At 40.7% G+C, this 25,951-nt stretch overlaps 1 protein-coding gene across 1 annotated transcript in view; it reads left to right on the top strand.

Moving 5' to 3' along the window:
- The window catches only part of SLC2A12 (solute carrier family 2 member 12), a 50,500-nt gene that overhangs the window by 11,237 nt on the left and 13,312 nt on the right, over window positions 1-25,951 (top strand). Inside the window, exons 2-3 of the mRNA XM_019732702.2 lie at window positions 7,555-8,895; window positions 25,266-25,388. Of these exons, the coding sequence (XP_019588261.2) occupies window positions 7,555-8,895; window positions 25,266-25,388 (1,464 nt within the window). The remainder of the gene's footprint in view (window positions 1-7,554; window positions 8,896-25,265; window positions 25,389-25,951) is intronic.

Below are 25,951 nucleotides of genomic sequence, written 5' to 3'. Positions count from 1 at the left end.
TATGCCTGGAGCTGTGGCAGCCACCTTGCCCATATGATGACAAGTCTGGACAAAAGCCAGCCCTCTGAGGAGGCAGGAACAGAAGGATAGATAATGAATTCTTGGAGACACCAAACTCAAGCTGGTCATCTCACTAATTAAACAATAAATGCCATGATGTTTTAAGCCCGTATTTGTCAGGGTCTTGGTTTCTTACAGTCAAAAATGCCACTGACTTGTGCGGGCTGGGTAAAGAGAATGTAACAAATCTGGTTATTGGCAAGTACGTTTTAAATACCAAGGCAACACATGCATTTTAAAATTTCTTTTTACAGGAAACATAGAAATTTTGTAAAGTATCTGATTTTTGTTCTGTATAAATTTGTGAAAATGGACTCTGAAAAAAAAGATCTAGGACAACATCTAATAATAAGAGTAAACTGAGGTACAGCTAAAGGAGCTAGCTGAGAATGGAGATGCAAATAGGCCTATATAAGACATGTAAAGAGTGTGAGAAGACTAAAACTGCAAAAGCAGAATTATTAGCTGAAATCTGTGATGTGGAGGATAAATATGAGAAGCTATTCTAGATGTACATAAAAAGGACAAGGAGCGAGAGGTGAGAGAGGAAAGGAATATATATAACTAACACATAAAGAATTATGACTCAATAAATGGGGGGGGGGACCAAAATGACTAGAAGAAATCTTTTCTGAGTAGAACTCAACTAGTTACAGAAAAGCTTAGAAGAAACAATCACCCAGACTTATCCTTGAGAAAGTTTCACATTGAAGGAGGGGAAGAAGAAAGAGCCGGAAGGAGAGAGAAAAAAGAATGAAAGTCATACATGTAGTAATCAGGCAGAAAAGGATAGTTCAAAACAAAGCAAGATGCAGGGAAGAGTAAATGTGCAAATTTAAACAATGTCCCCTCTTTATGTTTCCCTAGCCAATAGAATTTCGAGAAGACTGGTTTCAGGAAAGTGTGTCTAATCAAAACAAGGATTGGAGAAACAAGAAAGAAAGCAAAGTTCCTATCTTTTTGTCTGCAAAAGGTCAAACAATAGTAGGTATGGAGAGAGGCCAAATTTTCCGTTGGTCAGAGTTTCATTATATGCTAAAGAGAGGATTGACGTACAGGGAGAGGGGTGAATAGTGGTTAGAAAAAGGCACTGGCTCATGCCCAATATTAACCACCACAGACAGAACCACACACGGTCCAGAGCCAAAAGGCAGTATCTGGGACCTTTGACAGCTATTGGGAATACCACACCTCAACTGTTCATGGGAGTTGCCCTCTGGGAAATTGTGTGAAGCAGCTTTCTGGTTAAGCCATCACTCCTTCTTCTTGTGGCACCCAACAGTCTCTCCTGAGCTGTTGTACCAGGCACTGTGTGCCCACCCCCCCCATACAGACGCTCCCCATCTAAAGCAGAGACAGACGTAACTCAGTAAATCCAGGATGCTATAAGGCCATGGATGCAAAGAGAGAAGTGAGATTAATGCTTACCAAAGAGAGGGAGTCTGGAAAGGTTTTGTAAAGGGGATATTTGAGCTGGATCTTCAAAGATAGAGTCGGTTTCCCTAGACTGAAGTAGGATAAGGACATGCCGTGCGGGGGAACAGCATGAAGACCAGCACAAGTCTGGGGAAGTGCACAGCATATTCCAGAAACAGCAGGTAATCTGGATGTGCTGAAGAATTGGTTCCTAGAGACTGTAGTGGGACCTGAAAAATCTGCTCCCCTGAAAAGGGACCATTAAACGCTGAGTCTGATTGATTAGAGAACATGTCCGTGCACTGAGCTGACATTTAATAAAATATAAATATACAAGGGACAATGAAACATTTTAAGGTCTATGCAATGGTTTTCAAGTTAACTAGCTAATAATAGTGCTGAAAGCTTTATAGAAATGCTAACAGTATGCTGTTCAAATGCTAAGCATTTATGCAAAGATAAAGTTCTATATGCTAACCATTACATAATACTAAATATTAACCTTAGCCTGCTGACAAAACTGGGAAGAAGAGGACCAAGGTGTGGTATTCTGGAGTGCTGTTATCATTCATTCATTTATTCATTTACCCAACAAACATGTATTGAGTATTTATCTTGTGCCAAAGACTAGAAGTGGGAATACAGATATAAGTGAAACAGAATTCTTGGCTTTAAGGAACTTTCAGTCTAATAGGGGACGACAAACAGGTAAATAAATGAATCCTTTAAAATGTGGCAGGTGCCCTGAAAGCACACATTCTGTGCACAGTGGAAGCGCTGAGGGGGTAGGAGTGGAGCAGCAGAATAAGGCAGAGCAGGGTGGTCATCGTGGAGGAGGTGGCTCTTGTGATAACTCTTGAAAGACGGGTTGGTGTTCAGGAAGAAGGAGCAGAGAAAGGGGAGACCACAACTGCAAGGACATTTGGGGGCCACTGCAAGTTTTTGTTGAGCAACACAAGAAATAGGAGGTCTTCTAAATTTGTGAAGCATTCAGTTGGTCAAGCTGTATAATTACTTGGCCGCATGCCAAAACCAAACCAAACCTGTGTATGCACGCTTTTCATTCTGTTGTAGGATTTAGTCAGTCAGCAAGTGTTTATTGTGTGTCCTTTATGTACATATGTAACGATGGGCATATGTGAAGAAAGGAAAAAAGAAAGCAGACAGAAACTCAAATATTGTGGAAAAATTGAGTGTTTCTTTGCAGGCCATTTAGTTGTGTGTTTTCATCTGAGTCACCATGAGCTGGGCAGACAATGAAGCTATTGTAATATTGGCTGCAGTCTCATGGCCTCTGGGGGCTGTCTGTCCTTTTTGCCCTTGCTGAGGGTCTTGGCATTCTCCTTTGCATAAACCCTCCTGGTTGCGATCACATCTTTGATAGGAAGAGTTTTACTTCATTACCTTATTAAAGAATCATCATTGCTTCAAAAAGAACATGGCTCACATTCTAGCAAATCAGCAACACAGAGTGCATGCATGACCCAACATCCTGTGGGGACCCGTAGCCAATCACCAGATAGTTGCCACTACTGTGATGTCCACAAAAGGATGAGAATTCCCTATGGCCCTTCTGGGGAACACAGGGATGTCAAGGAAGGGTTCCTGTAAAGCAAAGGTCACAAGCAAAATAGCTAGCGAAGTAAAACTTCATCAGGAACGTTAAGGGCGGGCTGTTTGATTTCAGGTTGAGTGTTTTTTGAAAAGGCATTAATTATGATTCCTCACCCTACTCGCTCCTCTAGCACTGACTGTTTCTCATTTGTCCACCCAGCTGTCCCAAACTCTCCCATCTGTGTTTAGGCAAACATAAACCCCACCTTCTTACCACATCCTCTTTCTTCCTGTTCAATGCCAGATTTCTTGGAAAAGTGATCTTTGCTTTCTGACATCCATAGGATGACATCTTGCTTCTATCATCATCAACCAAAAAGTTGACACAGGAAAAGCCCACTCCTTATGTTTCTCTTCATTGTTTTTGTGTGGTAAAATAGCACCAGGAAAATTACCTGTGATGGAAGTTGAATGGGAAGAAAACACTTTCCTCTACCCTCAGGGTTCTTTCTGCTGGTCTAATAATCAAATAGACATGAGACAGATTAGCAAGAAAAAAATAACCAAATTTAATTACATACACATATATGGAAACCCCACATACATGAGAGTCAGAGACAGAAAGAAAACTTGAGGTATATACAACATTCTGCGCTAAGGTACACTGGCGCTTCAGAAGCAATTGCAGGGACAGCACATGTTCAGCAATTATTAGTTTGCCCTGCCATATAGGAAGGTAAAAAGTGATTTCTAGTGATAACCCTTATCATGGGCCAAGTCCCTAATTTAAATTCTTCTGGATAGTTAAGCGGGGAGCAGAAGTTTCTCTTAAGCCTGCATGGTCTTGATTGCCTTTAGGCTTAAAATAATCTGCATATCACTAAGGCATATCTTTGGGTGGCTAGTTCTGAACCCCTACAAAGTCATAAGGTGTCACAGGGCTGCAATCTTGGGAGCATTACAGACTAGCTTTCCCCACTGAGTTTGAATTCAGAATCCAGAATGGGCAGCTTGAGGATTATAGTAGAACTTCAATAGTAATAAGTAGCAGTCATGAGATGAGTGGGAAAGCTAGTTTTGGGCAGTACCACTTAAAGCATATAATGGGGGAAATTATATCCCTCAAATAAAAGTCAGACAATGAACACCTTAGCATAATTCTGAAGCATATAAACCATGTTGGTATGCCCCCCCCCCCGTCATGTGGTAATAGGGTCATAAAATATCGTAATACAATTTTTTAAGCTTTTACATGTAAATTTCCTTGCTAGATTAGATAGATAGATGATAGTGAGATAGATAATGTGATATATAATTTAAATTTTTTTAATTTTGTAAAAATTGTTTAACCAATTCTTATAGAAATGATTTACTATGTCTCTAAAGAATCATGCTTAGTACTAGCATCTGGGTCTCAAGAGGGACATTGACAAACTGGGATGGTTTCCAGACCCTTTGCATACATCTCAGTCTGCCAATATCCTATGAGCATTGGCTAAAAGAGTTAGGTATATGAAGTTAAGTCCAGAAAGCAGAAGAAAAAGCTGAATCCCTCTTCTATTGGAAGACATTTTCCCCAGACTACAGGAAGCTGGCTTGCCCCACCCCTTACCCCCACTGCTCCTTAACCTGTCCCCTTGGACTGTCTCTAAAGTAGGTTACTAGAGCATCAAAGGAAGGGACTCTGCTATCTCAAGGGGTCTTTCCTTTTGTAGGGAAGCACTATTTCCCATCTAAAAAAAGAGGAAAACTAGGAAGGGGAAGGAGAAGGACAAAGTGGCAAGGACAATCTTCTGCTATTCTAGTAGTTCTGGCCTCTATTCCCCCATGTCCTTGATTCAGTATCCTCATGCTGTCCTCTGTCGCTCTAAGTCCCCTTCTGGAGTGCCTCACTCACTATGCCTCTCCAGTGTTTCATTCTCCAAGTCCCTTCTTTCTCCAATCGACTATCAGAGATCAATAGCTAAAACACACATGATAATCAGCACATCAAACATAGATAAAATGAAGAATTATAAGTAGAGATATGAAGCAATATAATATTCTCAGCCAAATGTAAGAATTTGACCCAGTTCTCCTGTGGTAGAGGAATTTGTTGAGGCTTTTAAGATCACACAGGGAAAAAAAAAAGTGGCAATTGAAGACATGAGTGAACCTATAAAAGAGTACTTTCAAGTCATTCTGCATGTAAAAATTAAAACAGTACATAATAAATAATAGATAATAGAGATATCGCTAGAATGTTGTTTCTTGAGGTGCAAGCACCACATCTGTTTTGTTTTATTGCTATATATGTACCTCAAGTGTCTAGAAAATGCCTGCTGTGCAAGAGTGCAAATATTTATTTGTTTTTCTGATTAGCTGGATGAATTGCTGATATAACTTCAATTTAATGATTTGTGTTTGCAATGCTCATAAAGTACTTTATTTTATTTTATTATGGATTAGTGAATTTTTATTTGCGCCTCCATCTAAATGGCCAGTCCTTTTTAAATTTATTTTTGGAGTCTCCCACTTTCCCATATCCCATCAGATTCCTGGAGATGTAAAATGCCTTGGATATTTGTGGTGAGAAGAGGTGTAGATCACCTTTATTTGACCTGTTCCTTTCACCAGAGCTAAACAACATTTTTTAACCACACCCTCGATCCCCCACATTGGTAGGGTTAAATAAGCCTTAGCTCAGCCTGTGATCATTGTGTGCCCAAGCACATGTTTCTAGTGCTTTTTACACACATCTCAGTTCTCCTTCTTCTCCGTATCCTTTGCTGTTGCCTCCTCTTCTAAATGTTGGCATTCCCTAGGTCCCAGGCCCAGTCCCGCTTCTCTTTTCCCTCTATTCTGCCCCCGTACGTGATCGCATCCATTTCCATGGCTTTAAATACCAAATACATGCTCCTGAATCCCAAATACATATCTCCAGCCTTGACTTACCTCTTAATTTTCAACTCTGTATACTCAACTCCCTCCTTGACATGCTTGTCTTAATGTCTGATGTGTAAAAACAAACAAAACATTTTAGAAAGTCTAAGATGGAACTTTTGGTTTCCACTGCTCCTTTTACTCCCATTCATAGCCAGTTCTCTTCCCAGTCTTCCCAGGGTCAGTGTATCACCCAACCAACTGCTCCAACCATGGAGCCATCTTGGGTTCTGACCCACTTCCTTATGCTCCAATTTCAATTCATGAGCAAGTGTAGTCATTTGAACTAACTGTTGAATCTATGAGTCTTTAGTTCCACTACTTACACTCAAGTCTAAGCTACCATCATCTTGTGTTGAGACTAAGGCAACACACTGCTCCCTGATACTCATCTTGCCTCTTGACTCATCTACACACAGCAGCACGAAACTCATTTAGAGTGTCAACACCACCTTGCCAGTCAGTGGGCATTGACCTCATTATACGTGGAATACAATAAAATGTTGCCCCTGTGACCTGCCAGGCCCTGGATGAAGTGTCTCCTTTGTATTTACCCACGTCACTGATGCCTTCTCCCTCCTACCTCTCCAAGCTTCCGCTGTGCCCCACACATGATGTACTGGCTGCCCAAGAGGCCTTAGAGCATGATGACAGCTTTCCTGTCCTCAGGCTTTGTTCACTCACTGCTGTTTCCTGCCCCAGCAGTGGTCTCCTTTCACCTACTTTTGGTTTGGTTTGGTTTCAGTTTTGACAAGTTACAAACATATAACAAACACTTGTGCACCTACCACTGAAAATTAGTAACTGTTGTCATTTTGCCATTTTCCCTCCGCGTTTAACATTATAACGATAGAACAACATAAATTCCCTTTTGCTCTTCTTTCCCCATGTTCCATCCCTTCCTCCTTACTCAGAGCCAGTAATGGATATTGTGGATTTCCTCCCCTGCATCCATTTCTCCCTTCTTTCTGACACAGCTCTAACTTTGTTACACCCCCTCCACTCCCCACCACGCCCTCCTGCACTTCAGCAAAAGCCAACTGTGGCCTAGTTGTGGCCAAGGAGACAGACATGAGGAAGGCTTCCTGGGGGCTGGGCTTCGTTTTCCCCAGGGTACCCAATGGTAAGCCAGGAACGTTTCTTGAGGCTCCTATCTGCTCTATCCTGCTCTCCAGGGTTTGCCTTAGGGAACTGGGTTGGAACCAGAGGAGTGGGTTCTCCGAATTTCTGATCCAATACCAACGCAGGAACTGAAGTGTGTTCTTATTTGTTCAGTCTTCATTTCATCATCTGTCATCTGCTTATCTTGCATAGCTATCGGCTGGACACTTACAACAACATCACAAACAGAAGCACACGACTTCCTAAATGTCTCCGCCCCTCTCCTCCCAAAAATAAAAGAAAAAGGATTTTTCCTTTTATATTTAACCTTTTTTTTGGTTGGTTTTTTTGGTTAGCATATTATTTTATTATACTTATCTGTGTGTTTATACTCAGTGCTATGAAAAACTCACTTACAGAAGGTTAAGTGTCCACTCAGATATAAAATGTTTAAAAGAACAACTCACAACTGACATGTCTGTTTCTACCCTCTGCTTGTAGGTTGTGGCATGTTTACTCTCCTGTCATCTGTCACAGCTGCTGTCAGTGGCCTGCTGGTGGGTTATGAGCTTGGGATCATCTCCGGTGCTGTTCTTCAGATAAGAACCTTATTAGCCCTGACCTGCCATGAGCAGGAAATGTTTGTCAGCTCTCTCCTCATTGGGGCCTTACTCAGCTCTCTCACTGGAGGGGTCCTCATCGACAGGTATGGAAGAAGAGCTGCAATCATGCTGTCTTCCTGCCTACTTGGACTTGGAAGCCTAGTGTTAATACTCAGTTTATCTTACACAGTTCTTATCGTGGGACGCATTGCTGTAGGGGTGTCCATTTCACTCTCTTCAATTGCCACCTGTGTTTACATTGCGGAGATTGCCCCACAACACAGAAGAGGTCTTCTGGTGTCACTGAATGAGTTGATGATTGTCATTGGCATTCTTTTTGCCTACATTTCAAATTACGCATTTGCTAATATTTCCCATGGCTGGAAGTACATGTTCGGCCTTGTCATTCCTTTGGGAGTTTTGCAAGCCATTGCAATGTACTTTCTTCCTCCAAGTCCGCGTTTTCTGGTGATGAAAGGACAGGAGGAAGCTGCTAGCAAGGTTCTGGGAAGGTTGCGACCCATCTCAGCTACAACAGATGAACTCACTGTGATCAAATCTTCCCTAAAAGATGAATATCAGTATAGTTTCTGGGATCTGTTTCGTTCGAAGGACAACATGAGGACCAGAATAATGATAGGCCTAACATTGGTGTTTTTTGTACAAATCACTGGCCAGCCAAACATATTATTCTATGCATCAACTGTTTTGAAATCTGTTGGCTTCCACAGCAACGAGGCAGCTAGCCTCGCCTCCACGGGGGTCGGGGTTGTCAAGGTCATCAGCACCGTCCCAGCCACTCTTCTCGTAGACCATGTCGGAAGCAAAACCTTCCTCTGTGTCGGCTCCTCCGTGATGGCAGCCTCATTGCTGACCATGGGCATCGTCAATCTCAATGTCCACATGAATGTCACCAACATCTGCAGAAGCCATAGTCCTATCAACCAGTCCTTGGATGAGTCTGTATTTTATGGACCAAGAAACCTCTCAGCCAGTAACGACACTTTTAGAGAGTCCTTTAAGGGGATCACATCCCACAGCAGAAGCTCACTACTGCCCACGAGAAATGATGTGGATAAGAGAGGAGAGACGACCTCAGCATCCTTACCAAATGCTGGACTGAGCCAAACTGAATCCCAGATAGTCACAGACCCTGCAGAAGTCCCACCTTTTTTGAAATGGCTATCCTTAGCCAGCTTGCTTGTTTATGTTGCTGCTTTTTCAGTTGGTCTTGGACCGAGTAAGTATTTTTATTCCTTCCCTCTCACCCCTTATAAATATTAACGTATTGCTTTTGACTAGTGAGAGAGTATCCCACAGCTATAATATATCTTGTATCTAGAACTACTAGGAGCAGGAGAGGGAAATATTGGCCACTTGATGTTTCTACTGATGCAGAAAGGATGCTTGGCTTATATCTGCTTTGTGAAATGTGCAGGGCTAGTATTCCCCCGAAGGGTAAGTTTGCCATTATCTGTCACATGAAGAGACTTTAACACCAATTGATTGGGGATGAACTAGACCTTGAAAGATATTTACTGCCTAAAAGAATATATTGCTTTATGAAAGCAAAGTTTAGTGGGATGATATGTGTTTACATATCATCTGGTCTTCATAGGTGAAAGAAAAAAAATCAAGATTTTCTTAGAGATGCAATAGTGGATACATTCCAGTAATAATGAAGAAGAAGGAAATTATGAGTTGAAAAGGAGAATGCATTTTTTAAAGTATATTTTATCACTAGATTAACCTCCCAGGGTGCTTTACTCTCGTCTATTAAACAGGAGAGTGGGAGTTAAGTTACTCCCTTTGAACACAGTACAAACAATTTACAGGGAGAAAGATACAAGGGGGTTTTATTTTATATGTCTATCCAATGGCAAAGTTTAAACACTTCTCTGAAACAAACTCTCTAGAGTTTCCTAGAATAGGTTGTTTTTAGCCTCACATCAAAAGTTTAAACCTCTTTGTAGGGAAATTGTGAAGGGTCTTTTGTACTAGAAAATAGGGCCTTTCACTAGAAAATAAAGTGCTTAAAAATCCAGGGTAGTCTCTTTCTACCACCCTAAACTTCTACCCTTCACCTCTCTCTCTCTCTCTCTCTCTCTCTCTCTCTCTCTCTCTCTCTCTCTCGGTTAGTATTAAAACTTTTGTTGACAAGGATCAAGGACCAAACAAACTTGCTCAAATAAAGGGACATGATGGAGGTTAGGAATAATAAAAAGACATGGACTGTGTGGAATAAGAAAGAGGAACCAATGTAGGTTTCTGGTGACAGGAACTGGACAATGTTTCTGGAAAGAAAGTTATTTGAGGGCTGAGTTAATGATCCACTGTTAACTCATTAACTATTCATTCAAGTGATATGTATGGAGTGACTAATTTTTTAATAATGAAGAACTATGCAAAATGCTGGGGAAACAGTAATGAACACAACAGATAATGTCCCTGTCTTCAAAGAGATTATAGTTAAATGTACTGAGCTATACTCCTTGTGTCTTCTTTCTGGTCGGCAACCAGCAGGTTTGGCTTGCTCAATCTGAGCTAATTAATAACTGAACTTGCTCATGGCTGATATGGCCTCTCCTCCAACTCTTCCTCATCTTTCAGTCTACTCCCACTTCTAAGTGAGATCAGTCTCTAGATATGATTCATTGAAATTCCAGAGTGAGAGTAGGAATCTGATTGATTCTGTTTTTTGTTGTGCTAAGTTGTAGGTGGTTGTTGTAATCTAATCAGTAGTGGAAAGATTGGGCCACATGGTCAAAACATGGATGACCAGAAGCTGGCCCTACTTCTGGCACTCTGAGTAGACAGATTTCCCCATAAGGGATTTCCCCATGGGCCGATAGAGTAAACACTACAATACTATCAGTCTCAGATCTGTCTGACTTCTTCCTGAACCTTGACTCTGCTTTTTAAGACTTAACAATGATATTAATAAATACCATTAATGAACAGTTTCCTGGAAACACGTTTTTACCATTATTTCAGGATTCAATTATCTTGGGTGTCTACCTGTCTTAGTAGTTTCTGACTGCTATAACAAATTACCAAAGACTGGGTGGTTTAGACAACAAACATTTACTTCTGACAGTCTGGAGGCTAGAAAATCCAAGATCAAGAGACTTGCAGATTCTGCTTCTTGGTTTGTAGAAGGACACCTTCTTGCTGTGTCCTCCCATGGCAGAGGGGAAGAGAGAGGGGGTGAGGGGAGGAGAGAGAGAAAAAGAGAGAGAGAGAGAGAGAGGAGACTAACTGGTTCCTTTGTGTCTCTTCCTATAAGGGCAATAATTCCATTCATGGAGGCTTCACTCTAATGACCTAATTACCCCCCAAAGAACCCATCTCCAAATACCATTACCGTGAGGATTAAGATTTCAACATATCGGGAAACACAAACATGCAGTCCATACAATATGTATATGGTTACTCAGATATATAAATCTAATGAAATCTGAGCAAGCATCTTATATTTTTATTTTCAGAAACTCAAAACTCTATCAGAAGGGCAAGATATGAGTATTATCTTGTAACCAGGCATAACTTTGTGGCATAACTTTTTTTTATGTCAATAGGTACAAGATTTTGCTCTTTTGGTAAACTTCAGGTGGTATTGTTCCACATATTTCCTTTGCCAGCATCTTTTTTTCTGCACATTCATAAAACTAAAAATATCTCCTTTTTACATCAATTACTTGATCTAATCATTTGAAACGTCAAGAATCAATTAAGAATCTAAGAAAAGTTTAACAAAAAGAAAAGGATACCTTCTTTGATTTAACTCAGAGAAACTTTCAAGTTGGCAGAGATTATGACATACCACATATTATGAGAGCCATTGATGTTGTTTCCAGAACCAACCTATTCATGGTAAGAATCTTCCTTAGCTAATGCTGCTCGTCTCTCTTTAATTTTGGGGTAACTTTGAAAAATGTAGCAAATCCTCAGTTACTAATATATCATTTGATGTATTATTGTATTAGAGCAAGAGTTCCCCTTCTCAGGAAACACAATCTGATTTTGGAAAAAAACTATTGGAGGTTGTTTATTTACCTTTTTGCATGACTTAGATAGTATTCCATATGAATTCTTTTAAAATATAATTTAAGCTTTAAATTCAACTAATATACACTCATTATGTCAAATACTGTGGTAGGAAGTTTTTACATACTTTGGAGGTCTACATTTTACCTTGACAACAAGCCTGTGAAGAAAGGGTATTCAGCAAATTTTACAAATGATGACATTGGATCTCAGAGAAGTTAAGTGGCTTGCTCAAAAAATGAAAACATACTGTCTTCTGAAATTCAGTGTTAATCTCTAGCCCAAGACAAGAACAGGCAGTCTTGCTCTGGTTTTGATAGTAAATGTTAATTAGTTTTAGTTCAGTCCTCTCCAGGAAGATACATTAGAAGTAAGGACGAATGAAAACAGGGCATCGTGAGGCTATTAAATGGGCCACACTGCATTTTATTCAAGATAGAGACAGTCTCTCTTTTCCTGAAGTTCAGTGAGGTTGAGTAAGCACGTACTCTTTATAAGGCTGAGCCACAGGATAAAACAGGAGGAGGAGAATGATCAGGATATAGGAGTCTTTGATATGCATGTACTTGAATAACTGAACTTAATTAAGGTAATGTTTAATACGTATATTGGTTAACATTCAAGTTCTGCTATAAAAAAGACCCAAATAACTGTGGCTTAAGCAAGATAGGAGTTTCTTTCTTTCTCACTTAACAACTGAAGCCGGGTAGTTCTAGGTACCGTGGAGGCTCCGGGATCAGCCCCCTAAAGCCTATAGTTAGTGTTCCCAGACGTCGTTGTAGCCAGTGCTTTAATATTCATTTTCAGTCTATCATGATGGCTACTTAAAAATATGAAAATGCATTTTAAAATTTCATCACCCTTTTCTGAGAGCTAATGGTCCCTTGAGAATCAGTGAAATGCACAGTCAATTAAAGGGAGTCTGGGTATAGAAAAGCCTAGATAATAAGACAGTATGAGCTATTCTATCAGGGAAGCAAAACCACTGTGTGTGATATGGGGTAAGGAATTACCTACAGGGATTAGACCTAACACAGTCATGCTAAGAAAGCAAAAGTGTGGAAGGGGACGCGTAGAAGAAAAGGAAAGTCACTATCCAGGGCCATGAAGGGAAGCTGGTGAAGAACCCTGAGGAAGGCTGTTGCCTCAGCCTGGCTGCAGCCTGAAGTCTCTGCAGGTCAGCAGGGCAAGCCCAAGGTAAAGCTGCACTCACCTCAGGGGAGCAAAGACAATGGACCCTGCTAGGACAAAGTGGAACCCCTGAGAATGAACTGGAGCCCACATCTGTCTCTCACTGCATAGACTTGAATAATGACACATGCCACCTGCAGAAAAACTGGGATTCTTCTCCATAGAGCGCTTCCAATGTGCCTGGCCGAGTAGTTGGAGAAGCTGAAGAAGGTGATCCGGTGTCACTAGCTGTTCCTCTACACCTACAAGGAGATTCAGCAGGTCACAACAATATGCACAAGCTGCAGAGATGTCTAGGGCCCTGCACCAACCCCCCAAGCACAGGGCTTAGGTGTCACTTTAGCCTTCCAAGTCTCATGCAAATTTCTCTTCCTGCCAACCCTAACCCAGAACTACACATGAAAGGGAATTCTGGGAAACATAGTTCCAGCTTAGCTAAATTAACACAGTGCAAAACCACCAGAGTAATAAACTCTAGAGTAAGAAAAAATAGATGTGAATATGGAAAGAAATATTTGAAAAGTTCAAAAGCTCTGTATTCTGTCTTCAATTGCGGTAATAGACATTTATTTTTTTTTTTCATGAAAACATTAATTGTGAAAATATATGACAAGCTCCCATTCCATCTCTGTTAAAAAAGAGGTGAGGTCATTTCATTAATGTCTCTTGGCTTTTGTTTCTTCAGTTATAAAATCTAAAAACACTCTTTTGCTAATGCATTATGAAAGATTTCATATTTATTTTCTCAGGAACGTTAATTATCTCCCTTGAGCTGATGACTCTCACTTATCTCCAGTTCAGTCGTCTCACATGACTTCTAGTTTCTTTTTTCCCAATGAGTACTAAACTTTTCCACTCGATGCTTCACTGTCAGCCAAACACAAGAAGCCCAATGTTGAATTCTTATCCCCTCACACCAGGGGAACTTCCCTTTCTTTTTCTTGGGCAGTTACTGTGCTAGTCACTCAGGTTTGATGCTCTGGGGCCTTTTCCCAATCCAGTCAATGACCAAATGTTCTTTGATTTTCCCTCACCAATGGCCCCTGTGTTTATCTCTTCCTTCCCATTTCTGCCATTCTAGCCTAGCCCTTATGGTCTCATTCTTAGCTTGCAAGGAGACCCTTCCTGTAGTTCTAGGCCTTTCTCAGCCCATCCATCCTCCGTACCAGTGTTCCTTAAATACCATTTTCCACATGTCACCAATGCTCACACACCTTCCATGGAGTCCTACTTTCTACCTCATCAGAGAAGTCAAATGCCTTGAAAGGTGAAAAGGAGATTAGAAATGATCTAGTCCAACATTTTCCTTTCATAGAAACAAGCTCCAGGAGATTGCGATCACACAGATTTAAAACCAGAACCCTAGGCATCTGAAGCCTAACTCCATGCTTTTTCTACTACTATATCACCCATCTTTGAGGGAAAAATTGTGTGATTTTCAAGACTTTCCATCATCTCACCCAACTATCTCAAGGCATTTGCACAACTCTAGGGGGCACCATTTACACTGTATTCTATGGAGTTGTGTTCTAGGGCCACCATTCATACAGAAGTACTTGTAAACTCCACATAGACTATAAAGTGAATGATGCCTCCTGGCTTTGTGTAATGAGGCACCACTTTACTTCTCTGGGTTTCTTTATGCCCCACTGCTCTATGCCCAAGTCTAGAGACACAAAGCTCTTATTGTGGCTTCTTTTCCTTCCCCCCTTTACTCTACCCAAATCCTTCCTATCTTTAAGTTCAATGAAATTCTTCTCTCCTCTATGCATTCACTCCATGTCTTAGAGGTCTTTATTTGTATGAACTACTAGTTATTTCTAATGTAGAATAGTTCAGTTCTGGGCTACAATAAGCCTGAATTTAAAATCAGAAAATTTCGGTTCTAATCCGTATTGGCTGTGTGATCTTTAAGTCATTCATTTTCTCTGAAGCTGCTTCTAATCTATGAATTGGGCATAATAATACCTGTCTTATCTCAGAATATAGGTGAGCATCACATGAGCTAAAGTATGTGTGTTTTGGATGATATAGAGTATGGTATAGTATATAAATGGAAGTTACAGTATGGTAACACAACTTAGTCCTTACTGATACAGCATATTGCTTCTGGACATTTGTTTTGGTTTATTGGCCAGAATATGGTTAGAGTGTAAGAAAGAGTTTAGATTATAAGCTCTTTAAGGAAAGAAATGACATTTCATTTTTTTCTTCTCTCCCTTTAAGTGAGCACTGCATAAGTCTGCTTGAAAACCATGTAGGCATACATTTGTGTTTCTAAGGAGGGAAGTGGGGAAAGACTTTAAAAACAAGATGCAGATATAGAAAAAACCTCAAATCATGCATCTTTACATGTGTCAAGCTATCTAGGGGGCAAACTAAGTACCATGTGAGTTTGAAATGCTAGACTGTCAAAGAAACTCCTCTCCCTACCAGGTACCATCATGAGTTTCTTTCAGAATATTCCATCACATGGGCATGAGTTCTAAAACTCGTGTTTTTTCTCATAAGGAAAGATGCAAGAGAATTAGTAGTGCTTGGAAATGACTCGCGGGAGGCATTTAGGGCTTTTCTTTGTCAAGTCATAGACATTTGGGAATTTTGGACACACGGTACCTTAAAGTAGTCCCAGATTTTTTAGGCACCTCTACTTTTAGCTACAACGTAGAGAAGAAACTCCCCTTGAGAATTTCTTAGACAAAAAGCAATACTAGTGAGATAAAGGATCTTAGAGTTGAAGGAGGTTTGGGTGTATGAAAGGGGAAAAAAAACTCTTCATCTTGTGGTTTCTACAACTGATAACTGCAAATTCCAAGGACTGAGTGGGCATTCACACCTGAGGCTGGGGGGCATGTAGCCTGACACACAGAATCCTGTATTAGCCACTGTAAGCAGAACAAGCAGTCATTTCCCCTCTGTGGTTTGGGGCTGTTGGTTCTCCTAGAGCTTTTAGAAGGGATCTGAATAATCGTCCTTTTTATTTTTCTTGCCAAGAGTCGGTCATTTATGTCCATATTCATTTTGTAGCTTATTTTTCACCTTTAAAGAAAACATACCATAGGAATTCCAATTTAATCACCGAAATTATATTCTAGAGCATGAACTGCATGAACCAGCTGGAGTTTAAAGAAGATTTTAATTAAGAGCAAGGTTTTCATACCAGATCTTGAATGCATTCTAAAACTTATTAACCTAATATGATTATTGCTCAAGTATTTCATTTAGAGAGTTGATCGCTTGTAATAAAGCAAATCCTTTCTGTAAACAGAGGCTTAAAGGGAAAAGTATTTGTTGTTCTAAACTAAAATTGAAAGCAAGATTATACCATGTTTATTAAACCTTCTTAAACATGGTTTGACTTAGAACAACATTCCTTAATTGTATTAAATCCCAGCATAATTTTTTCTGTCAAAAAGTGTTTCTATTTTCAGGTTACAGTGTATGTCTTACGTCATTTTACTTTCTGGTCCTCTGCTTCCCTAACTGTAAAATAATAGAGTTGTCCTAGAATCTGGAATTCAGGAGGGGGGATGAATCAGGTATTGTATTTTATGCATTTAAAATATTATTCTAAGAAGGAATCCAAAGGCTTCAGCAACCTGTTGAAGGGGTTCATGGCTCAAAGAGGTAAAGAACCTCTGCCCTCTATTTCTCTATAACTAATATGAAAACTTTTCTGTCAGATAAAATCAGGATACATACTCTACCACTTTTATTGGAGACTGTTATTAAACATTCTGTTTTCCATACCTTATTTCCCTTTAAATCTATTCAAAATCTTAACCTTACTCTCCACTGTATTTCTGGGGTGGTCCTGATCAGCATTTTAGCTCCTTTTAATGACTGAATATCTTTATCATGGTTCATGCTTCTGGGGAGAAGATTCTTGACATTGTGAGGACTTAGAGCCACATGAAGATTTCTATTCTACTCATGCTTCCAAAGTAAAGCAGAGATGAGCCCAAACCCAAGGCAGAAAATGATTATCTCATGAGGTCATTTGAGGTGACACTTGCATAGAAACCCTTTCTTAAATAGGCACTGTAACGCAAAAAATATGTGTGGCTGTTCTGTTCACAATAATTATCAGGGCTTTTTTTAAATTTCCAAATTCTGTAAATTAATTGGCCTCTTCTTACATCTCATGATTAATATATTTTCATTATGAGCAAATGAAAGGAATTTGTCCAAGGTCGCATGTTAAGTTCACTAATTGGGCTGTGACTGCCATCCTTTTACTACCTTTGTATTCATACATTCGAGCAGAACCTTACACTGAAGACTAAAGGACAAGTGACACAAAGTCACCCTCCCTCCCCCAATCTCTTCTACCAAATAGGCAGGAGTTCCAGCAAGAAAGCATCTTGGAGTGACCAAGAAAAGAAGAGAGAGGAGAAAAGCCCTCTTGATTCACTCACTTATCCAACACATGTGTATTTCTCACCCATGATGTACTGGGCATGGTGCCAGGTGCTGAAGATTTAGAGATGGCTGAGTGAGATCCACTCCCTGCCCTCATGGAGCTAGTGTGGGGATGGTCAATAAGCAAGAACATGAACACAGGCATAATACATCTTCAGGAAAAGAAAAGTGTTAAAATTTAGTGATAGAGAAAAATGAAGGCTAAATGAAAGAGCATGCTTGGAGGAGGATTATTTTGGGTTGGGTGGTGACAGAAGACGTTTATGAGGTGGTGACATTTGGGCCAAGGCTTGTATGAAGAAAACAATGTGAAGATCTGGGGGGAGAGAGTTTTAAGCAGGGAGAATGACAGGTCAAATGGACGTGAGGGGGACATGAGCTTAAAGGTTTAGGAAAACAGCCAGAAAGCCTATTGCGGCTGTACAACATAGTGTTTGAATTTGGATGAGGCTTTGATATCAGACTGCCTGGCCATTAGCCCCAGCTTCACAATATAGGACTTTGGGCAAGTCCATTCATCTCTGAAGGCATCAGTTTCCTTATCAAGAAAGTGGGGCAATACTGTCTATCTCATAGTGTGATTGTGGGGTTGAGTGAAGCAAGTTGTAGAACGTGTACCTAGTTTAGTTTTTGATATGCAGCATGGACTCAACACACTCAGTTATTAGTTTTATTAAACCTCTGATTGTGGTCTAGACATGAGAAGAATAGTTCTGATAATGGCAGCATTGACATCAGCAGCCATTTGCTTAAGTCATGTCATGATACACAGGAAGTGCTCTACAGTCTTATATTGAATTATGATGCTATGGTCCTCCTCACCCCCATTCTAGAAACCAGTTCAGTTGGATCAAGACTGAAAAAAATAGATTTGTGGCTTGAAGTATGGTTCAATTTTGGATTACCTATAGTCAAGAGAGCTTCCTAGGAAACCAGACAGGTTGTACAGAAAATCTCGAGGCTTTGGTGAAAGGTGACAGATGTGATGTAGGCTGAGAAACATACAAATGTCCACTCTTCTAAGTTGGTGCAACTAATTTAGATTATATATCCTGTGTGCACACAAAAGGTTTTGTTTGCTCTTTCTTTGAGCCTAACCTTGGGCCTGCCCCACAATAGGGGCTCAATAAATATTTGTTAGATAAGTCAAAAACATCTCAAAAAACAAAAAGAGATGTTTCTGACATTCTCTCAGCTTCTGTGATTAAATGGGAAGTCTCCCTCTAGTCTAGTGTTGATACTCAGATTCTCCTCTGGTATGAATCTGAGTCAATATCTAGGGAATGAGAGATGTATGTGTTTTGGATAGAATCCCATGCACATCTGACCGAAAATTATATCTGAATAAAGCTATTCAATTTAGAATGCAGGCCCATCTCCAAATCAATTGATGACTAAAAACGTTCATGTTTGAAATATATTAAGATTAAGGGAATTTAAAAAATTATAGTATTAGACAAAATATTTATTTCCAAATTTCTATTGTTTTCTCCAAATGTGAGACCCAGCCCTTCCCCTGAAAAGCAAAAAATAAATAAATAAGATGGAGATTAGCCACATCATGGGATAGTTATTCCTATCTTGGTTTAGTAATTTAGAATGTTTTAATCTTGACTCTTTACCAAAAATAGTTCAAGGTAATTCTTTTATGGTTTTTCTAAGAGAAATATGTGAAAATCTGAACCTGGAATTTGGGGGTTATTTTTGCTTGCTTAATTAGCGTTAGAGCTTATAGAAATATTTCAGTGGATTATCTCAGGCTTATGAATCACATTAAATCCCTCAGATATGAATAGGCAGTCCAAAGTTAACAATAATAATAATAATAAAAGATCTTTGTAGAAAAGTTATACCATAGCCACAAGTAATCAAACTTTCAAGAATTGCAAACTAGCCATTTTAGCCTACTTGCAAGCTACCAAGTTAGACTATCATAGTTGCATGTTGGCAAAAGACACAAGAAAGCCTGGTCAGAGACAAAGGAATGTTTGTTACTCCTAGCAATAACAATGGTCAGAATATCAGCATTTGAACCAGTTGCCCAAACCCTAATACTCACAGGGCAACATGAAGAGGGTCAGATGATACCTACACACATGATGGGTTACTTTAGAGAAGAGGAACCCCAAGCTTAGGGAACCTAAATCTTTTATAATAGACATTAAGACAGCCTGATTTCTTCCCTGCAGGGAGACTTTATCATTAAGTTACTGGATAGTAAACACACTTTTGCTCCAGATGAGACACTATCTCTATCTTCCAAGGAAGTTAGTATAAATTCCATGAATATTTCATGTCAATCCCTTCTGGCCTGCAAAGTTTCTGTTGAGAAATCATCTGACAATCTTATGGAAGCTCCCTCATAGTGTTGTCTTTCTCATGCTGCTTTTAGGTTTCTCTCTTTGTCTTTAACTTTTGCCACTTTAGTTATAATGTGTCTTGGTGTGGGACTGTTTGGGTTCATCTTTTTTGGGACTCTGCACTTTCTGGACTTGTATGTCTATTTCCTTTACCAGGTTAGGAAAGTTTTCAGTCATTTCTTCAAATAGGTTCTCAATTCCTTGCTTTCTCTCCTCTCCTTCTGGTACCCCTATGATGTGAATGTTGTAATACTTGATGTTGTCACAGAGGTCTCTTACACTATTCTCACTGCTGTTCTGATTAGGTGTTTTCTGCTACCTTTTCTTCCAAATTGCTGATTCAATTCTTTGCGTCATTTAATATGCTGGTGATTCCTTCTAGTGTATTCTTCATTTCAGTTATTGTATTCTTCACTTCTGTTTTTTTCATGGTTTCTTTGTCTGTCTTTATGCTTACAATCTCCTTGTTGAAATTCTCACTAAGATCCTTGAGCATCCTTATAATCATTGTTTTGAACTCTGTCTCTGGTAGGTTGCTTGCCTTCGTTTTATTTAGATTTTTTTCTGGATTTTTCTCCTGTTCTTTCATTTGAAACATATTTCATTGTTTCCTTGTTTTAGCTGTCTCTCTGTGTTTCTTTCTATGTATTAGGTAGATCTGCTCTCTATTAGTATTAGCTGGGTGGCCTTACGTAGTAGGTGCCTTGTGGAACCCTAGCACAGTCTGCCTGGTCACCTGCCAGGTGCTCCAGGAGTGTTCCTTATGTGGGTTGTGTGTGCCCTCCTGTTATAGTGAGCCTTGATTGCTATTGGTACGTCAGTAGGTGGGATTGACCCTTAGGCTAATTGGCTGTAGGGTTTGACCATGTCCATACCTTGCGGGTTGCTATGCAGGGGGCATACTCCACTGAATGGGATTTGCCCCAGAGGACTCTGGTGCCTGTTGAGATCACCCTTTGTGTGCGCCATTTGTGGGGCTAATTGGGCAGTGCTCTGCTGTGGTCTGAAGTCATCTTCCAAGTATATTGGTTTTGGAGCCTCTTAGGAGGGGGTCCGGTGCAGGCCCAGGTCACCTACTGCGTGTGACCAGCCAGGGACTACCTGGTAAGAGCTACAAAGTGCTCCATGGTTGTTCACTGCCTGTGCTAACTGTGGAGGTGCGTGGGAGAGGTCACACTGTGAACTGACTATGGCTACCACCAGTACTAGGCCTGGGACAGCTCTGCAAAAAGCCAGGACACTCTGAGGCCTGCTGCCAACTGCTGGCTCACTTAAGGTTCAGCCACCGATAAAACATCATGTAGTATGCAAGTTGGCTAAGGCAGGGAGTCACTACAGTGGGAAGAGTTGCAGTCACCAGATTAATGTAGATTCTGATTTGGTGCCAGGGCTGAGCCTGGAGCTACTCAGCAAAAGTCTCAGAGCACACCTCTCTAGGCCAGTCGTTGCCTGCCTGGGGTCCACAGAGTCCCAATTGCTTTCCAAGAAAGAATACAATGTGGGTGGGGCTGGCGGCTCACTGAGAAAGTGCCTCTGGCTTTGGGGGAGTTGGGTTGGGGTGGGTGGTCCTAGTGGAACTCACCAGACCAATTCAGATTCAGATTTAGCCATGTGGGAGAAACCCAACACAGAAAAGATGGTGCCTGCCTTGTGTAAAGTATTTCTTTTAAAAAGGAGTGAAGAAAACTCAGAGAGACAGAGAGAAGGGATAATATAAAAAATAAAAATAAATTAAAGCTGCCCCATCATTGTTGATGTTGGAGATGGTGGCCTATGGTGAACTATGTTTTTTTAAAGAACGTAATTTTACCATTTAGGGAACTTATGAGGCTAGAATTTAGACATCTGGTTGGAAGGAAACAGGCATATTCCCTTTCAAATCCACTTTTTAAGTAGTTGTTTGCAATGAGAGAACTAGGTGTGCTGCATACTGCTTGCAAAGACAATAAAGGCCATAAGATTTGGCTTCACTCCTACAAAGTACAGGACACTGGCTGCTTGGCAAATCAAGTTGTTGGAAACTCTACAGGCTGAGTGTAGAAGTTCCCCCAAAGTTGCTAGGAGTTTTGTTAAGAGTTTCAAGACCTCCATGAATCTTTCAAACCTGGGGCTAGCATGCCAGGGGATTCAGGAAGAGCTCAAACCAAATGGAAAGAGTGCCCAGAGAGCTGTAGGGTTTAAATCTGAAAGCACAGGGAGTGAAATGACACCCTCAGTGGGAAAAACTATGGCAATGGCAAAAATATGGAGGAAGGAGGAGATAAACATGGCAGCTCACATGTGGTAGGACTTAGTCATTTCCATTGACTGTCCCAATTAATCTAAGTCCATGTCCTCTACTGCTCCCAGAGACACTTCAATGTATTTGTCCTTCATGGTCTTTTTAGGATACTCTGTGCAGCTGTAAGCACTATCTGCCTATTTCATCTGCATCAGGCAAGTTCTGACCGGCAGCCCTGGTGATTTAATGTCATGTGAAACATGACTTCCAATATCTGTGGACATTTACCTTCCAGCAAATCCAAAATTCCCTCAATCCCTGAAGCATAGAGAAGACCTTAAAGATGTGGGCAGATGCTAACATTTACAGAGGCACGTATTGCTGAGGTAGTCCTGCGATGATAGGGTTAAAGGTATAATAGACAAGGAGAATTGCTTCAGGGCATGCTAAACTGCAATGGCTGCACTCACTGTGGTTCACTGTGTCTCTGAATACTCTGTGGATTCCTCACAAGCAAATAGCACAAAGCATCTCCTGTAGGTCTATCATCAGAGTAGGTAGGGGATAACGAGGACAATCAGAGAGAGCCCCTTCTTTACTATGGCAGTGACAGTCACATGATTTTCCTTGGGCGAGAAATTAGGCCATCTCATTAGAAAAAACATCAGTGATTTTAAGAAAATGTACACCTGTCATTATATTATAAATATCAACATAATAAATCCTCAGATGATGGTTTACACATCTGTGCTCCTTATGAACTAAAACAGAGCTTCTCCAGTCCTTCTGCTTTGGGCATTCACAGCCCATTTCCAGGGCACATGGAGGGCACTATCCATGGGCACTATCTTGCTCCTAAGTCAGCCATGGAAAGACTCGTGCCTTTTCAGTAAGGTCTATCTTGCTGCAAGTGTCATTTTGACTTTTTATTTCACTCTCTGGATCTGAAAACCTGTGATTTTATGTTTCTGAAATCATTGTTAAAATAATATTCTCCTTATTTGTGACTTGACAGGCTCCATATTAGGACGTTGAGCTGTCCTCGTTGAAACACCTGTCAATTGTTGCAACATCCAGTTCATCTATTAGATAAACCAAAGTGACAACTCTTGAATTCTTTCCACTAGATCAAAAAAGTAGAAGCTTTCAGCAATGAAACATTATCTTTTGAAGTGTCAGGTGCAAGGTTTGCCTGACAAGTTTCCATCAGACACTGAGGAAGTCTCTCTTTCAGTATTCAGTTCATTGCTGCATTGAATGCATGCCTAGGACAGGTTTTCAGTGTGGATCTCTGGCGCTTTTAGGCAAAACCTGGACAGCTCAGACTGAGCACTTAGTACTTTGTGCAACTGTCCTATCTCCTTGTTGGCGAGAGCCATCACTTTCTATAAGAGCAGGATCGACTCATTCTCATCTGTGTCCAACATGGCTCTGATGACCCCAGCAATGACCTTCCCAAAACCCCACCAAATAATTCCAAAGGCCATCGTGATGAAAGGTGGGGAGGGGAAGAAGGGTGTTTCATAGGCGGTGAGGTGGGGATGAAAATAGATGAAGGAAACCTGTGCTAATTCTTTTAGTAAAAGGAAATGGAAGAGTGTCCCTTCCCCCAGCTCCTCTCACAGTTGCTAAAGCCAAAGGCCACATAAGGGACCCTCCACTCCACCCCCACCCATGTTAAATATTCATGGCAGGAAGGTACATAGGGGGATTGGTCTGTGGCACAGATTGTTTAGCTTCAAGGATTTACGTAATTTTATGTTGTATTTGCCCAAGAACAGGTCATTACAAAGGCTTCACAGAATTACACAGCTATCATTTTATTCAGAGCCGGCTCCCCAGTCTTGCAAATCTCAAGACAAGGTTATCTGAGCATTTCACTGGTTGTCAAGGATAGAATCTGCAAGAACCTAGTGAAGGTTTTTTTGGGGAAGGGAGTGAAGGGGGAAAGTATGGACTTTCATTTTTGAATTCCCTGATGATTAGAACAATAGTAATAATCATGTCCCTTCTGTTATAATTACCATCCAGGCCCTAAAGGTAACCTATATAGATTCACTTGGAGAAGATAACCAAGAAAAAAGTGTGTTTCCAGCCCTCTCCTATAATTTAATTTATTTTTCTTACTTTCAAACAGCAAAGTTACCATCAGATGTTTTCTCGTGTCACGAGAGGCATTGGTAAAGTAGAGGCCCAGATGAATGCTCGGTTCTGGCACAGGTGGTCTACGTGCTTGCTGGGTAGTGGGGCCCTCCCTCGCTTCTTGCTTCTTCCTCCCACCACCTCCTCTGGGTTAGGATGATGCAGCTGGTCTGCATTTAAATGCTGGCTTTCTAACACAAGGTGACTTTGTCAGCAGAACTAGTGCTGGGGCAGTTCCTAAGTCCTTCTTTCCTCAGAATCGAAGGTGCTTGCGCTCCACATTTAATTATTGATTAACAAACATTTATTCAGCCACCACCAAGAGAGCACCATGATTAAAAAGCCTGATTTCTGGAGACTGACCGCCAGGGCTCAATGCCACTTCTGCCACTTCTGAGACCTGTGAACTTGACAAATTATGAAGTCCTTGAATTCTTACTTTCCTCTTCTATAAAAGAGGGAGTAATAGTTCCTGTCTTGTAAGATTTTGTGAAGATCAAATGAGATAAGGTTTGTAAAGTGCTCAGTTCATTGTAAGAACTCACAACTGTTTTGTTAGGTAAACTCAGTTTGATAGGCTGTGAGCAGGAGACAAATTAATTTACTCCTCTACTGCTCTTTCTAATCCTGTCAGGCAGCTCCTATAAGTTTCCCTGTCACTCTCAGTTAATAAACAGTCCTCCGATTAGTTTTCGTGCCAAGAGGAGTCTCTTTTCAGAAATTCAAATGTTTAGTTGGGTACAATATTCAAATCTTGGAGCTCTATTTAATTTAGAGCATCTCTCCATCCAGCTTGGAAGCCCAAGTAGGAGAACTGAGAACAGCTGCCAACTTCCTCCCGCCCGCCCTCCTAGCTTTATTTCCTTCCCACTCAGTAGCTGTGAGGTTGGGCTTCTCCAAGGTCAGGGCCAAAGGAGATTACACGAAAAGGCCCAGAGGTAGAGCAGCAGACTGAGCCTGAGGTTCTGTGCCCCAACCACTGCTCCTCACATTGGCATTTGTCAGGCCTGGGTCCCATACCAGCACTCTGAGTTTCTCTCCCAATGCCTGGGGACTATGGTCAGGCTCCCTGTGCTTCTCCTGAGCCCTGTCTCACTTGGCTGCAGGGAAGGGAAAAGCTCATGGCCCTGCTCTCCAACCACACATCGTGCAGGACAGACGAGGGTGGGCCCTTCAGTTTCAATGGCTTTTTGATAATTCTGCTGCCTCGTCTGCCTTTTCTTCCAGTGCCCTGGCTGCTGCTTAGTGAAATTTTCCCCGGTGGAATCAGAGGACGAGCCATGGCTTTAACTTCGAGCATGAACTGGGGCATCAACCTCCTCATCTCTTTGACATTTTTGACCGTGACTGGTAAGGACACATCCTGTTCCTCTAGTGTGTTTGTGTTCTTGGGACAAATGTTAAGGAAGTACACTCACCTAGAAAACATTCTGGTTTGGACATTTTCAAACACATTCAAAAGTAAAGAGAACGGCAAGGAACTGATGACCCTCCCACCCAACTTAAACAGCTGTCAATCTTAACTCATGTGTAGCACCACCTGTTCTGCCTTCTAAATTATTTTAAGTTATACCCCAGACAGAATATCATCTTGTCTATAAAATTTCAGCATGGACCTTTAAAAGATAACACATTTAAAAACTATACCCACAATATCATTATCACACCTGAAAATATTAATAATAATCCCTCGGTAGCAGTCAACATATGTATTCATGTTCTTCCAAGTGTCTTATAATTATTTTTTATAGTTTGTTTGAATCATGATCCAAATATATAATTTACAATTCATTGGTATGTCTTATAATTTGTAGGTTTCATCCCCATTTCTCCTCCTCACCCCCACAACTTTATTTTTTCAATTAAATTTATTGGAATGATATTTAGTTTCAAGTGCACATTTCTATAATACA

This window comes from Rhinolophus sinicus, linkage group LG05 (assembly GCF_036562045.2).
Source record: "Rhinolophus sinicus isolate RSC01 linkage group LG05, ASM3656204v1, whole genome shotgun sequence".
Classification (NCBI taxonomy): Eukaryota; Metazoa; Chordata; class Mammalia; order Chiroptera; family Rhinolophidae; genus Rhinolophus; species Rhinolophus sinicus.
The sequence above is the reverse complement of the archived record's forward strand: the minus strand, read 5'-3'. Positions and strand labels throughout refer to the sequence as shown.